Here is a 17,664-nt window from a genome sequence, read left to right on the forward strand (position 1 = left end):
AGCATCCACACAAGACCTGGTAGACCACCAAAACCGCCCCAACTGGATAAAGACCTTTTAGTCCAGAGGTATTCCAACTGTGGGCAATTTGAGAGTGGGAAGGGTGAATAGGTACATTAAATACCCCTGGATTAACCTGTTCCATCGCTAAAAATTAAAAGGGAAACAACCTTGTCTCCCCCTCCAGAAGTCTTTACTCTATGGGATTGACTTGGACAGAGATGAACGATAAATTCAGTCAATGTGTTTGTTATGTTCCCGTGCATGTGTCATGTTGTTCAGAATGAGCATTTCTGACCGCAGCTAAATAAACATCTAGGAATTTATGTCATTGTCCAATTGTGGTCATTGCACATCAAACACATACAATATCAGCCACATCACATTGTTAATAGAGGATAATGGCAGGGCGGAAAACGCCACCAATCGGGCCACTGGGGGAACAGACTACAGTCTGATTTGACTGGAGTTTAAATAGAAAGTGTGGTCTCTGACTGCTGCAACATCCTCTACACTCTTAAAAAAAACCCATTCAAGTGATAAAGATAGAATACAATGGTTCAATTCAGATTAATAAGTTCTATATAGAACCATGTGATGTGTAAATGGTTTATTGCATGGTGAAATGGTTCTTCAGATTGATGTGTTGAATATGGTTCAGTAGTAGCACAGATTTGTTTTATTTGATTTTTTCCTGTGGTAACAACTTGGATATTGTAACAACAGGAAAACCCTGTTTTATTGCTACATTTTACCAATTAAATATTAAGTGTATAACTTAGTTTTAAAGCATTCTTGTGTAACATATGACTGTAATTCAGTATTTAAACATATCCCCCTCGTTTGTTATTTTCTGATAACTGTGGAGTATTATTAAAAACTACAATTTATAACAATAAATTAATGTCAGGTTTATGATCTCTATCATTGAAATCATCTATAAAATCGTCTAAACCAAACGCACACATTTTGGATCAAATATTATTATAGAATTATAACTTTTTTGACCAGAGGAGCATGGGTCCCATGTGAGTCTTGGTTCCTTCCAATTATACATTACACACTCACACACAATGAAAACGAGAAATGCTTTAAAACTTATTTTTACACCTAAACGTTACTCTCTTTAATCAAGAGACTTGAAGAACCATTTTTAGGAGGGGATACTGAGTGGTTAATAAAGCTGGGTGTTGCTGGGTAAATGAAAGCGTATAGTGTTTAATAAATGACGTTTGGATTAAATGAAATAACACTGATATGTAAATTGAAGTGAATCTAATACAGTGAAAGAGCCTCAGGCTTGTGAATAATGTGCTGTGACAGGAATAAACTCCACTGCAGCTCATTGTCATTGCTCTCTTAAAACCAATTACAGTGTTCTGGAAGTATCTCTGTGCCTATGTTTGGTTATGATAAATGGCTGATTATTATATGCGCTAACAGTGAGGGCGAATGCGGAGTCTATGGTAATATACTGATAAAGACTAAAGGATGTACAGTACACTGGACCAGAGGTAAATACAAGTCCAGAAGGCTTTGTTACTGCTACCTGTTGTGAAAATGACCTGAGACGCCAGGTCACCTCCCTTCACACTACACGGCATGGCAGCAGACACAAGCAGTATTGCATCTTAAGATACATATGATTCGATTAAATATGAGTGTGAGCGGATTTTACAAGCAGGGGCGAGGATGAGGTGATTGTTTCTGTGATTTTGGGATTGTAGCCTCGCCCGGGAATCAGTCACCACACAGAGGATGGACATCAACATGGACAATAGTGGGTCAAAGCAAAACGTGTACATGATTGTATGATAGCATCTATATCTCTCTAACTTTGAAAATGACCCTTCAGGTGGACACTCGGGAGGCACACGTGGTTTCTTCCTCTTCCACTTCCCGTGCGATCCTGATTTGTTTTGTGCTCCTTACACTCTGCTTGCATGGTCATTTCCATGAATCACATGCAAATAAAACACTTAATAGGACCTAATGCAGAACCCTGATGCACTCCTAAGGAATGTGGTCCCGCAAAGTTAAGACTGCCCCGAAGGAATGGCTCACGGAGAGTGTTTGTGTTACCGGGCGTGTGCTCAGAAGCATGGATTCTGTCACTGAAACATGTGCTGAACTTTGCAGATGTTCAAAATCATCATCATCATCATAATATATAGTATTGCTTAATATGAAATGTTCATTAGTTACTGAAGATGTTTAAATGAAAGCTGAAGTCTTTTCGCCCAGGTGTGCGACTAAAAGACGTTTCCTCACTCATGAGTCTTGCAAGTGCAGTCTGTTTCCTCTCGCAGACGTCCAGCTGAGGTCCCTTTATGACATTCATAATCAGCAGCCAATGAAATGCATGGATGCACTCTGAAAGATGTAAAATTTCCAAGCCGCCTCATCGCAGAAGTCCATCTGTGAGTTCAGAAAGACTTCCTGTCCTTCCTTTGGCATGGCAGAGATACCCATTCCTGTTGTCCTTAATTAGCAGGTGGTCAGTGCACTTAGAAACCCAGCCAAATGTCCCTCATGTGGTATAACCCATTGTCGTTCCCTCTTCTCTACTGTACTGTACTCAGACCTGGAAGATGATGAGCGAAGAGCAGATGTTTCCCATCGTAACTCACAACCCTGGAAGAGGGATGTAAAGTTCTCTCTTTGACCACTGTTCCACTAAGTGGACAATGTCAGCAGCAGGATAGGAAACGTATCTTGGAAATTAAGCCAATGGACAAGGCATACAGCACATTTGCCGATGGACAACATACCACAAGGGGGGAACAAAAAGGATTACAAAACAGTGTATAAACTTGTGCTTCTTTAATTTAACTTTATCGCAGTCTGAGGGGTCGCAGGTTTCGTCCACTCTGCGTTCTGTTGTTGATACGTATGTGATAATAGCATATACATGTAAATGTACAGACTCCGGTCCTTTCAGGTCTTCAGAATCGGTCAAACGTGAGGTTGACTCATCTCGGTCCAGTTTACCTTGCTTTAGTCCACACACTCAACCTTACATTCAGTCTAAGGGGAGAGATGAGTTGCCCTGGGCTTTTATTTTTTCCACTTATGCCCCATTTTGACCCCTACTTTCTCTTTGTCTGAGGAACCGCCATCATCTTTGGTAGCGTAGTTGACACTTTGGTGTGTCGGAGACATAGAAAGGGAGTGCAGAGGTAGGATGATGAGTGGAGGGGGTGGTTGTGGTTAACAAACCTAGAGAAAAACCAAACCTAGAGGGATGGGATGGTAACACAGAGAATGGTTGAGTTTAAAATGAAGCTGCAGGTCGTAGAAGCCAAACACTAAATGCTAAATTCGATGAAGCAGAAGATAGCAATAGAAACAAAGACTGAGGGAGATAAAGCAGGGTTGACGGGGAGAAATGAGGTCAGATGTGAATAAATAAATCAAAGGAAAGGAACTGAGATGGAGGGAAGAGGAAGGACGGGGAGGGGGCACTCTGGGCAGTGCTGGTTGCTGCCTTGGGGGCGACCTGCGCGAGGGATCATAAAGGACTGTAGCCCATCATCTGGTCAGGAGCAGGACACAGAGGCACACGGAAGTGAGGAGCGGCGCGCTCAGAAGAGCAGGAAGAAGACTTTGGGCTGATCCTGGAAGCACAGCTGGAAAAAAAAAACAGAGAATAATTAACTTTCACGTTTAATCCACTCCCCTTTTGTTTTGTTTTGTTTTGCTGTTTTTCCCACTGTAAGTTCTTTCTGACGTCAAGTGCAGAGACTTTAGAATGGCCCCGCCCCCTCGTCTGAGTCTGTCTAATCACAGCGCTGGACCCGTGTTTATGTGAGAGCTCACAGACGAGGTTAAACTCAGAGAAAACGGCTAAAAACCAGAGCTTCTGCTCCTCGCTCCTCACTGCTGTGCGCTCGGGGTTGGGGTGAACAGCGAGCGGCTCATTATCATTTAAAGGAACAGGTGCTGAAAGCGGGCGTTCTGAACAGGGCTGTTTACACAGGGGGAGAACACTGCTGTGGGGCTCGTGGGGTTTGGACCAAAGCAGGTCACAGACGTTTCATTAAGAAACAGAACTGCTTCCTTATGGCAAAGGCGTACAATATAGCCCATTTAACAAACCCCTGAAAGCGCCCCCTACAGCTCTACCTCTGGCCTTGCCTGCACAGACCACCACAAAATAAAGCTGCTAGCTCTGAGCTGATGGTATTTTTTCAGGGGGTGATGTTTTATTTAAGCGACACATGAGTCTAATAACTAAAGGTCTGGGCTTTGAAGTTCTACCCAGATTTAGAAAGAGAGAGAGAGAGAGATTGAGAAGAAACTTTGCTTTTTCATAAAACATGTGGGATGTGTTACGCTGGATTTTTTAAAGACTCTAGAGCTGCTGAAGTGTGACCCCAGAGAAGCCCAGGACGGTCATCAGAGCTTCAGATATAATGGCTGTAAATGATGGGTTGCACTGGGTGTCATCATCAGGCGAACGAGTGGAACAATCTGCTGAATTAAAGACTCTGAGCTCCAGATAACTACGAGCTCAGGGACCCCAATGGCTAGCCAGAGACCAATTAAAAGCCATTGTGTTTCAGCAGTAATGATGAGTAATGACTTCCCATAAAGCTCCCGGCTCTCTGCGACGCGCTGGAAAAATGAAGTACAAACTAAACACGTTTGTGTCAGTTCACAGCAATACTTCATCCACATTTCTTCACACACGCGCTTTACTGCATAGGTTAGGGGTTAAAAGATTCCTCTGCATGCATGCGCACACACACACACACACACATTCGTACAGTAACTGCACAAACGCAGACAGCACATTATGCATGCACACTGCCAACAATGTGGCTCTAATAAATACAGAGTAGCTCTCTATTGAAGGGATCGATAACGTTTATATCAGGGGTTTTCTTGCTCTGGCAGTAAATCAATACATTTCTAATAAAGCTTCTTATTCATCCGTTTCATCAAAGTGCAACTGGAGTGTCTGCGGTTTCTGTCCTAACGTCTGAAGGACCTTTGAAGGAGATAGAGTTCAGAGACTCTCCCGCTTGACCCAGTGGTGGTGGATCATTCTCAGCGCCGCAGTGACACTGACGTGGTGGTGTGTTAGTGTGTGTTGTGGATCAGACACAGCAGTGCTGCTGGAGTCCATCTGTTGCTGCACATGCTTTGTTTGGAATGAGGAGCTTCTCCGTCTCTCGTCCATCCTTTCGCTCTATGTCAGGACAAATGCTGTCGTATGGTGACAGACACCTTAAACCAGCTTGCTATCTTGCAGAATTGTGACAAGGTTTGCCAGATAAGCAGAGTGTTTGGTGTTTCTGGGCTTAAAGTGCGACCGTGTCCGAGCACTGCGAGTGTGGAGGGGGTTATAAGGAGACAGGACTCAAAACTTCAAGTGCCTCATAAGAGGACTGACGCCCCATGATGTTGTTTACACCCAAACACATCTATACAAACACATTTACACTGTTAAACTGTCATGACATCACTATTTTTATGCATTTTGAACCTTTAAAATCACTTGGTTTTAAGGTTCTTTACACATTTAAACATATCGGCAAAATAATACCCTATGGAACCACAAGTGCTTCTTCAATGGCTTCGCTCAAAGAACCTTTGTAGCACTTGCATTTTTAAGAGTGTACTCTTAGCAGGGGGTAGTGGGGCAATAAAGCTCCCCTCTTTGGAGTGAAGCCATGGATCTGCCCTTTTAGGAGTGAAGGAGCTCCACCTGTAAAGGTGTTCTAGCCCCATATCATCATCTTCACCCTGTGCCCCACACAGTCTCACACACTGCCTCTACCTGGAGGAGGTGGAGAGCATATGCTTCCTCTGAGACACTTCCTCTCAGACTCCTGTTAATGCAATAATGCAGTGTAATGCTGGTAAAAATGCCTGTGGTTGGTTTAACACACAGTAGAACAGCTGGACTACTTTCACCCCACAGTCCCACGTCCTCTGCTCCCAGCCTGAGGTCAAACGCCTTCCTCGGGCACAGGAGGCAGTGTTGGAGATAAAGGAGCTACATCAGACCTGCACTGCAGGGCTAGAGGACTCCACACACACTGGCGTCTCAGCCTGGTTCAAAGCTGGACATCCAGTCCTGCCCACAGCCTCTTGATGTGGAGCTCTGGACCTGAAGCCTCCAGCCAACTTTCATGTGCTCTGTCTACTTCAAAATGAACCCAGCATCAGAGAGGGTACATGGTGTCGGGGAGAAAAGAATAGAAGAGCAGATGGGAGAAGAGAGGAGAAAACAGAAGAAAAGTGGAGAAATGAGAAGAGAAGCGGAGAGAAGAGAAATGACATGAGCAGATAAAAAAGAATAGGAGAGGAGAGAAGATGAGACATGAAAAGAGAAAAGAGGAGAAAAGTGAAGAGGAGAAATGAGAAGAGGAGAGACAAAATGAGAAATGAGATGAGAAAAGAGGAGAAAAGTGAAGAGAAGAGGAGAAATGAGAAGAAGAGAAGAGAGAAGATGAGGAATGAGAAGAGAAAATAAGAGAACACTGAAGAGGAGAGGAGATGAGAAATGAGAAGAGAAAATAAGATAAAAGGAGAAAAGTCAAGAGAAGAGGAGAAATGAGAAGAGAGGAGAGGAGATGAGAAAAGAGGAGAAAACTGAAGAGAAGAGGAGAATGAGAAGAGAAAATAGGAGAAATAAGGAGAGAGTTGGAGAAACGAGAAGAGGAGCAGGTGATTTGTCTTCTGGCTCTTGTGAATGTTCAGTGTGCATCCTGAGAAACAGTACTGTGAAGCCTCAAGGGGGTAACACACACAGTTTGTCTCTCTCTCTCTCTCTCTCTCTCTCTCTCTCTCTCTCTCTCTCTGACCTCTCATGCGGCTGCTGAGGTTGAAAGCTGGAGCACTGAATGACTGAGTGACCCTTCACAATGATGGATCTGAATGGGTAATTTGCCCTCCTGGATTCTCTCCTCTGCTGAGAACACGGTTCCTGTGTTCTTCACTCTGAAGGGTGCTGTCCTGAGCTGTGGGGATCAGTTCTGTGGGATGTGGTCGGGTTTATGTGTAAAGGTGGAGAAACATAAACCAACACACATGACCAAGGAGAGAAAGAGAAGTCCAAACAGGACACAGAGGGTTGACTGTGACAAGTCCTCCACTGGACTACGCACTGAACTCTCACTAAGACTAAGTTCAAGTCCAAGCAATGCTCCAGAGCATGGACGGTCTCTCCTGGATCCAGAGACGCACTTTGATGAAGGGGAGATTTATGCAGTTATGCATTATGCAGTTCATGAAGAAAAAGCAAAGCCAAAGTAGTGCTTGAATTGGAGCTTTTTCGTTTTGGATTTCACCATGAAATACCAGCATACCAGCATTTTGAAAATGAAATGACATAAAGGTTTTTTAATATTAATTTTGTCAGTGCCGACCCATGCTTGAGTGAAAAATTAAGTTATTTCAGTCATTCATTCATTGTCTGTAACCCTTATCCAGTTCAGGGCTGCGGTGGGTCCGGAGCCTACACAGAATCACTGGGCACAAGGCAGGAACACACCCTGGAGGGGGCACCAGTCCATCACAGTGACACACATTCACTCACTCATTCACACTTACGGACACTTTTGAACCTCCAATCCACCTACGAAGATGTGTTTTTGGAGCGTGGGAGGAAACCGGAGCACCCGGAGGAAACCCACACAGACACAGAGAGAACACACCACACTCCTCACAGACAGTCACCCGGAGGAAACCCACGCAGACACAGGGAGAACACACCACACTCCTCACAGACAGTCACCTGGAGGAAACCCACACAGACACAGAGAGAACACACCACACTCCTCACAGACAGTCACCCGGAGGAAACCCACGCAGACACAGAGAGAACACACCACTCTCCTCACAGACAGTCACCCGGAGGAAACCCACGCAGACACAGGGAGAACACACCACACTCCTCACAGACAGTCACTCAGAGCAAGACCCAAACCCACAACCTCCAGGACCCTGGAGCTGTGACAGAGACACTACCTGCTGCACCACTGTGCTGTTCCTCAGATTATTTAATTTCATTTTTAATTTTGGCAGAATTTATCTCCTAAAGACATGAAGCTACACCTAATCAAACTTTGTTTGAGGCACGTATCAAAGGCAATATGTCACAATGTAACCAGGTCATCAATGTTTTGGACGCAAATATTTGTCTACCTTTTAATTTTCAGATTCTGATATTAACTTTCATTGTTTTTTTTTTTCTTTTTCTTTCTCTTTTCCTTTTCCAAATGAAGGATATTGATAAAAGTGAACTTAAAAACCTCAAACATTACAGCACTTTGCAAAGCATTTTTGGCTTGAATTACACTCTATAATGCAGGTTTGTTTTTAATTTCCTGAAAACTCTTCAAAGCACAGTGAGAAGAATAACACATACTCTCCAGAGCTAACAGCTAATAACAAAGCCCTCTGCTGTGCTCCAGGAAACATGAACCTAAAACAGCTTAACAATACATGTCTTTTCTTTAAAATACTGAACTACACACAACATAGCGTGGAGACACTGCAGTTGATTCCATCAGCTTCGTACCTGCAGACAGACTGTTACATCCACAAAGTGCTGGCTAACAGCTACATGTGCTGTGCCCTTAAGAGAGGCTGGCGAGGAAAGTCATGCTGTAAGGAAAGCAGCCTGGGGATTGGGATTTTAAAGCAGATAGACGTTAAATGTAGATTTTCTTATTGACTTTCTCAGACCCCTCACCCTGGGGCAAAACTTCGAATATTTGTTAAATCTCACTGCTGAAGTTCCAGAGCCTTAAAACTGGTACTCGGGACAGCCCTAATATTTACAGCGTCTGGAAACAGCAGAGCAAGAAATCAGAGAAACCTCTTACTTCAATTTGTCCAGAAACATCACTGGGTCCACCACACCGCTTCTACTCCTGCCCTTCACTTCTGACATGTGCCAGGGATTAAGGGAAATGTACGGCAGGAACCGACGAGCCACAGCAGGCAATGTTTTAAACTAACACTTAAGTCTGACATGACTGTGGACAGTGTTTGGGACCATAACCACAGACAGAGATACCATGGTTAATGCATCTCTGAGATTAACGCAGGTGTGGTTGATTATCGAGGGGCAGAAGTGAGCAGAAAGAGATCTAAACCTTTCCCTGGGAGTAAAGGTTTAGTAAATGATTAGGATTAAGAAATTATGATAGAAGATACAAAGTGAGTGTACACGAGTATTCGGAATGGTTCAGCCAATCAGATTAAAGAGCTGGGACTGTTTGTTTAATAGGTAAGTACCTGAGTTAAAGACTTCTTTCTGCGGTGCCGCCCTCCCTCCATTCTGTCCTGTATAAGCTGCTTGAATTATTCAGGGGATGAATTCAAGACCTCACTCATTGTTCCTTTTGTGCCTCGTTTTTTCTGATGAGGTGATTTTGGAGGTGAGGCGGATCATAAATATTTGACGAGCTTGGCTGAGATTTCCATCTTTGATTGGTCTGCTGCCATCAACTTTACTACAGGCAATGAAGCAGGAGTCATTTTGTAAAAGGTGCATTAGGCCAACTTCCCTGATTCATCATTGGACATTTTATTCTACTCCACATTCTTCTCATGGACAACACATAAAGCTGGAGTGGGTCATTCTGTAGACAGCAGCAAGTTTCTGAAAGCATCCAACAAAAATCCTAACCCCTCCGTGCTGCCGTCCTTCCAAAACCACTCCCTCAAAATGCACAAACATGCACTGCCAGACTACAGCTGGAGGAGTCCACAAGGAGGAGCGCCTCATATTTAATTTATGTTTTAATCATCAAAATATCACAATTATCACGTAATATTATTACACTTTTAATAAGTTCCTTCATACACAAAATAAACCAGAAGAAGCAGCTTTAAGGGCTCTTTAAAGCCCTCAGGTTTCATTGCCAGTGGAAAGACACCTGCTTTACACTAGTTTTCATCATTGTGTGTGAGAACATGTACAGACTGTACATCCTCCACAGTCTCTACCGTACCTCAGTCGTCCAGGACAGCCTCCACAGACTGTAACACACCTCACAGTCATCCCCAACACCCTCCACAGACTGTAACACACCTCACAGTCATCCCCAACACCCTCCACAGACTGTAACACACCTCACAGTCATCCCCAACATCCTCCACAGACTGTAACACACCTCACAGTCATCCCCAACACCCACCACATAATGTAAAAAAACCTCACAGTCGTCCCCAACACCCTCCACAGACTGTAACACACCTCACAGTCATCCCCAACACCCTCCACAGACTGTAACACACCTCACAGTCATCCCCAACACCCTCCACATAATGTAACAAACCTCACAGTCGTCCCCAACACCCTCCACAGACTGTAACACACCTCACACTCATCCCCAACATCCTCCACAGACTGTAACACACCTCACACTCATCCCCAACATCCTCCACAGACTGTAACACACATCACAGTCATCCCCAACACCCTCCACAGACTGTAACACACCTCACAGTCATCCCCAACACCCTCCACAGACTGTAACACACCTCACAGTCATCCCCAACACCCTCCACAGACTGTAACACGCCTCACAGTCGTCCCCAATCCCCTTCACAGACTGTAACACGCCTCACAGTCATCCCCAACACCCTCCACAGACTGTAACACGCCTCACAGTCGTCCACAACATCCTTCACAGACTGTAACACACCTCACAGTCGTCCCCAACACCCTCCACAGACTGTAACACACCTCACAGTCGTCCCCAACACCCTCCACAGACTGTAACACACCTCACAGTCGTCCCCAACACCCTCCACAGACTGTAACACACCTCACAGTCGTCCCCAACACCCTCCACAGACTGTAACACACCTCACAGTCGTCCCCAACACCCTCCACAGACTGTAACACACCTCACAGTCGTCCCCAACACCCTCCACAGACTGTAACACAACTCACAGTCATCCCCAACACCCTCCACAGACTGTAACACACCTCACAGTCATCCCCAACACCCTCCACATAATGTAACAAACCTCACAGTCGTCCCCAACACCCTCCACAGACTGTAACACACCTCACACTCATCCCCAACATCCTCCACAGACTGTAACACACCTCACACTCATCCCCAACATCCTCCACAGACTGTAACACACATCACAGTCATCCCCAACACCCTCCACAGACTGTAACACACCTCACAGTCATCCCCAACACCCTCCACAGACTGTAACACACCTCACAGTCATCCCCAACACCCTCCACAGACTGTAACACACCTCACAGTCGTCCCCAACACCCTCCACAGACTGTAACACGCCTCACAGTCGTCCCCAACCCCCTTCACAGACTGTAACACGCCTCACAGTCATCCCCAACACCCTCCACAGACTGTAACACGCCTCACAGTCGTCCACAACATCCTCCACAGACTGTAACACACCTCACAGTCATCCCCAACACCCTCCACAGACTGTAACACACCTCACAGTCGTCCCCAACACCCTCCACAGACTGTAACACACCTCACAGTCGTCCCCAACACCCTCCACAGACTGTAACACAACTCAGTCGTCCCCAACATCCTCCACAGTCTCTAACACACTTCACAGTCATCCCCAACATCCTCCACAGACTGTAACACGCCTCACAGTCGTACACAACATCCTCCACAGTCTCTAACACACTTCACAGTCATCCCCAACATCCTCCACAGACTGTAACACGCCTCACAGTCGTCCACAACATCCTCCACAGTCTCTAACACGCCTCACAGTCATCCCCAACACCCTCCACAGACTGTAACACAACTCAGTCGTCCCCAACATCCTCCACAGTCTCTAACACACTTCACAGTCATCCCCAACATCCTCCACAGACTGTAACATGCCTCACAGTCGTCCACAACATCCTCCACAGTCTCTAACACGCTTCACAGTCATCCCCAACATCCTCCACAGTCTCTAACACGCCTCACAGTCATCCCCAACATCCTCCACAGTCTCTAACACACTTCACAGTCGTCCCCAACATCCTCCACAGTCTCTAACACACTTCACAGTCGTCCCCAACATCCTCCACAGTCTCTAACACACTTCACAGTCATCCCCAACATCCTCCACAGTCTCTAACACACTTCACAGTCATGCCCAACATCCTCCACAGACTGTAACACACTTCACAGTCATCCCCAACACCCTCCACAGACGGTAACATGCCTCACAGTCGTCCCCAAAATCCTCCACAGACTGTAACACGCCTCACAGTCATCCCCAACATCCTCCACAGACTGTAACACGCCTCACAGTCATCCCCAACACCCTCCACAGACAGTAACATGCCTCACAGTCGTCCCCAACATCCTCCAGAGACTGTAACACGCCTCACAGTCATCCCCAACATCCTCCACAGACTGTAACACACCTCACAGTCATCCCCAACACCCTCCACATAATGTAACAAACCTCACAGTCGTCCCCAACACCCTCCACAGACTGTAACACACCTCACACTCATCCCCAACATCCTCCACAGACTGTAACACACCTCACACTCATCCCCAACATCCTCCACAGACTGTAACACACATCACAGTCATCCCCAACACCCTCCACAGACTGTAACACACCTCACAGTCATCCCCAACACCCTCCACAGACTGTAACACACCTCACAGTCATCCCCAACACCCTCCACAGACTGTAACACGCCTCACAGTCGTCCCCAATCCCCTTCACAGACTGTAACACGCCTCACAGTCATCCCCAACACCCTCCACAGACTGTAACACGCCTCACAGTCGTCCACAACATCCTCCACAGACTGTAACACGCCTCACAGTCGTCCCCAACACCCTCCACAGACTGTAACACACCTCACAGTCGTCCCCAACACCCTCCACAGACTGTAACACACCTCACAGTCGTCCCCAACACCCTCCACAGACTGTAACACACCTCACAGTCGTCCCCAACACCCTCCACAGACTGTAACACACCTCACAGTCGTCCCCAACACCCTCCACAGACTGTAACACAACTCACAGTCATCCCCAACACCCTCCACAGACTGTAACACACCTCACAGTCATCCCCAACACCCTCCACATAATGTAACAAACCTCACAGTCGTCCCCAACACCCTCCACAGACTGTAACACACCTCACACTCATCCCCAACATCCTCCACAGACTGTAACACACCTCACACTCATCCCCAACATCCTCCACAGACTGTAACACACATCACAGTCATCCCCAACACCCTCCACAGACTGTAACACACCTCACAGTCATCCCCAACACCCTCCACAGACTGTAACACACCTCACAGTCATCCCCAACACCCTCCACAGACTGTAACACACCTCACAGTCATCCCCAACACCCTCCACAGACTGTAACACGCCTCACAGTCGTCCCCAACCCCCTTCACAGACTGTAACACGCCTCACAGTCATCCCCAACACCCTCCACAGACTGTAACACGCCTCACAGTCGTCCACAACATCCTCCACAGACTGTAACACACCTCACAGTCGTCCCCAACACCCTCCACAGACTGTAACACACCTCACAGTCGTCCCCAACACCCTCCACAGACTGTAACACACCTCACAGTCGTCCCCAACACCCTCCACAGACTGTAACACAACTCAGTCGTCCCCAACATCCTCCACAGTCTCTAACACACTTCACAGTCATCCCCAACATCCTCCACAGACTGTAACACGCCTCACAGTCGTACACAACATCCTCCACAGTCTCTAACACACTTCACAGTCATCCCCAACATCCTCCACAGACTGTAACACGCCTCACAGTCGTCCACAACATCCTCCACAGTCTCTAACACGCCTCACAGTCATCCCCAACACCCTCCACAGACTGTAACACAACTCAGTCGTCCCCAACATCCTCCACAGTCTCTAACACACTTCACAGTCATCCCCAACATCCTCCACAGACTGTAACACGCCTCACAGTCGTCCACAACATCCTCCACAGTCTCTAACACGCTTCACAGTCATCCCCAACATCCTCCACAGTCTCTAACACGCCTCACAGTCATCCCCAACATCCTCCACAGTCTCTAACACACTTCACAGTCGTCCCCAACATCCTCCACAGTCTCTAACACACTTCACAGTCGTCCCCAACATCCTCCACAGTCTCTAACACACTTCACAGTCATCCCCAACATCCTCCACAGTCTCTAACACACTTCACAGTCATGCCCAACATCCTCCACAGACTGTAACACACTTCACAGTCATCCCCAACACCCTCCACAGACAGTAACATGCCTCACAGTCGTCCCCAACATCCTCCACAGACTGTAACACGCCTCACAGTCATCCCCAACATCCTCCACAGACTGTAACACGCCTCACAGTCATCCCCAACATCCTCCACAGACTATAACACGCCTCACAGTCATCCCCAACATCCTCCACAGACTGTAACACACCTCACAGTCGTCCCCAACACTCTCCACAGACTGTAACACACCTCACAGTCGTCCCCAACACCCTCCACAGACTGTAACACGCCTCACAGTCGTCCCCAACACCCTCCACAGACTGTAACACACCTCACAGTCGTCCCCAACACCCTCCACAGACTGTAACACACCTCACAGTCGTCCCCAACACCCTCCACAGACTGTAACACACCTCACAGTTGTCCCCAACATCCTCCACAGACTGTAACACACCTCACAGTCATCCCCTACATCCTCCACAGTCTCTAACACACTTCACAGTCATCCCCAACATCCTCCACAGTCTCTAACACAACTCACAGTCGTCCCCAACATCCTCCACAGACTGTAACACACTTCACAGTCATCCCCTACATCCTCCACAGTCTCTAACACACTTCACAGTCATCCCCAACATCCTCCACAGTCTCTAACAAACCTCACAGTCATCCCCAACATCCTCCACAGTCTCTAACAAACCTCACAGTCATCCCCAACATCCTCCACAGTCTCTAACAAACCTCACAGTCATCCACAACATCCTCCACAGTCTCTAACACAACTCACAGTCGTCCCCAACATCCTACACAGACTGTAACACACTTCACAGTCATCCCCTACATCCTCCACAGTCTCTAACACACTTCACAGTCATCCCCAACATCCTCCACAGTCTCTAACAAACCTCACAGTCATCCCCAACATCCTCCACAGTCTCTAACAAACCTCACAGTCATCCACAACATCCTCCACAGTCTCTAACACACTTCATAGTCATCCCCAACATCCTCCACAGTCTCTAACAAATCTCACAGTCATCCCCAACATCCTCCACAGTCTCTAACAAACCTCACAGTCATCCCCAACATCCTCCACAGTCTCTAACACACTTCAAAGTCATCCCTAACACCCTCCACAGACTGTAACACACCTCACAGTCGTCCCCAACATCCTCCACAGTCTCTAACACACCTCACAGCCATCCACAACATCCTCCACAGTCTCTAACACAACTCACAGTCATCCACAACATCATCCACAGTCTATAACACACGCCACAGTCATCCACAACATCCTCCACAGTCTCTAACACAACTCACAGTCATCCACAACGTCCTCCATATTCTCTAACACACCTCACAGTCATCCCCAATGTCCTCCACAGTCTCTAACTCAACTCACTGTCGTCCACAACGTCCTCCATATTCTCTAACATACTTCAGAGTTGCCCATAACATCCTCAGTGATCTCTTTCATACATCTAATGCTTTCTCTGAAAACTGTATAAATATTTAATGAGCGATATATTAATTCTAGGAAGAAGCCCCGACTGCAGTTAGTCACCGAGTGCAACCTTTTATCAGCCAGACAATAAAGAGTCCTGGGTTATCAAGCTCAGCTGGTGCCCATGGTAACCAACTGTATGTTTATTTGTCAGGAATTCCTAATGTTACAAGCTCTGTCAGGTGCACTGCTCCCCTGCCCTTCTGATTCAACCCTGTGAGACATTTCTGAGTGAGTGTACGGTCTGTTCCCTGTGGTTTTACCCTGGACATACATTATTTACCCCATTCGCTCTGTTCTTTAATGCCCATTGTGTTGCTCTGGTACGACTGGATCAGACACAGCAATTCTGCACCACCCAAATTATACCTGCTATGTGGGGGTCATAACCATTGAAGAACAGAGGGAAAGGGGATGTATGCAGAGCAACAGGTAGACACAGACACTGGGGTCGGTCTCTATCTCTCTCTCTCTAGGAGATAAGAATGGGTGGGTGATGGGTGGTGATGGCTCTCTGGACAGGTGCCCTTTCTCTCTCTCTCTCTCTCTCTCTCTCTCTCTCAGAGACCTGCTCTTGCCCATTTTCAAAGCCTCCTGTGCCAGGCTTGATGCTCTGGAGGAAGGGTGAAGGAGGGGTTCCCACTCCCACAAGCACATAGAAGGGGCTTCACTCTTTCTCTCTCTCTGTACCTCTTTCTCTAGGAGATGAATATGTGATGGATAGCAGTGCTTCTCTGGTCAGGTGCCCTCTCTCTCTCAGAGCCGTAGCGAGGATGTGTTCTGTCTCTGCAACTCTTTATAGAGCTCACACACACACACACACACACACAGCAGTGATGCTGTTTGTGGCCCTCACCTGTTTCCGGCGGTTTCTCCTGTGTACATTTCCCTTTGGTAACCGAAACTTCGTCAATGGCGATGTCCCCCTCAAAGCCATCTCCCCGCACTCCCTCAAAGACCACCTGAAATACAATACAGCGTCATTTATTCAAAATGTAGCTTTTTACGTCACAATCTGCAGCTCCCTTTAAAGGACCACCTGAGACCCTCATTCAGCATAAAGTTGCATCAGAGTCATGCTCAGCTGAGGAGGCAGCGCTGAGAGACTTTTACTTTGAAGATAAGTGTTTACTATTGTTTCCTCTCAGAACGGTCAGAGGAAAATTGTATAATGACCAGCAGTGCTCGCCTCGTCAGCGTCTCATGGATCCAAACTCCCATCCACTGCTTGTTTCTCCAGTTAAAATAATTAACTAGATTATTAGTACTAATATAATGAAACAAATAATAGGGAATAAAATAAATACTGGGAAATTAAGTGTTCAAAATTTCCCACATCCAGCCCTGGCCCCAGCTCCCTCATCAGCCCCAGCTCCCTCATCCAGGCCCAGCATCTAGCACAGGGGTGGGCAATCTTATCCGCAAAGGGCCGGTGTGGCTGCTGGATTTAAGTCCATTCAGGCTCAAGCACACCTGATTTCACTCCTTTAATTAGTTGGCTTGAGTAAAACAAATGATCATGTGACCTCCTAGTTGGTTGGAACAAAAACCAGCAGCCACACTGGCCCTTTGCGGATAAGATTGCCCACCCCTGATCTAGCACCAGCCCCAGCTCCCTCATCCTGCCCCAGCTCCCTCATCCAGGCCCCAGCTCCCTCATCCAGGCCCAGCATCTAGCACCAGCCCCAGCCCCCTCATCCAGTCCCAGCCCCTCATTCATTCCCAGCCCCCATATTCAGTCGCATAAGGGAGATTACTGAAAGGCTGTTGTTAGATAGCAGTGACATCAAAGCTTTTTCCCCCAAACTGCACACGCCTCAGTTCTCAGTCTCCTCAGAGTTTAATGTATAATGTAATAAAAGTGTTATAATATATAGTTCATTCCTTAACTATGTAATCATCCTGAAGGGTACAGTGTCAACACTGACTCCTGG

At 46.9% G+C, this 17,664-nt stretch overlaps 1 protein-coding gene across 2 annotated transcripts in view; it reads right to left on the reverse strand.

The window, feature by feature from the left end:
* Positions 1-2,676: 2,676 nt before the first annotated feature.
* Positions 2,677-17,664, reverse strand: part of LOC136706170 (MAM domain-containing glycosylphosphatidylinositol anchor protein 1) — a 297,644-nt gene continuing 282,656 nt past the window's right edge. For both annotated transcript variants that reach the window (XM_066680124.1, XM_066680125.1), the window contains exons 17-18: positions 16,587-16,692; positions 2,677-3,629 (exon numbers count right to left, since the gene is read on the reverse strand). In XM_066680124.1, the coding sequence (XP_066536221.1) occupies positions 3,532-3,629; positions 16,587-16,692 (204 nt within the window). In that variant the 3' untranslated portion in view covers positions 2,677-3,531. The remainder of the gene's footprint in view (positions 3,630-16,586; positions 16,693-17,664) is intronic.

This window comes from Hoplias malabaricus, chromosome 8, assembly GCF_029633855.1.
Source record: "Hoplias malabaricus isolate fHopMal1 chromosome 8, fHopMal1.hap1, whole genome shotgun sequence".
NCBI classification, from domain to species: Eukaryota; Metazoa; Chordata; class Actinopteri; order Characiformes; family Erythrinidae; genus Hoplias; species Hoplias malabaricus.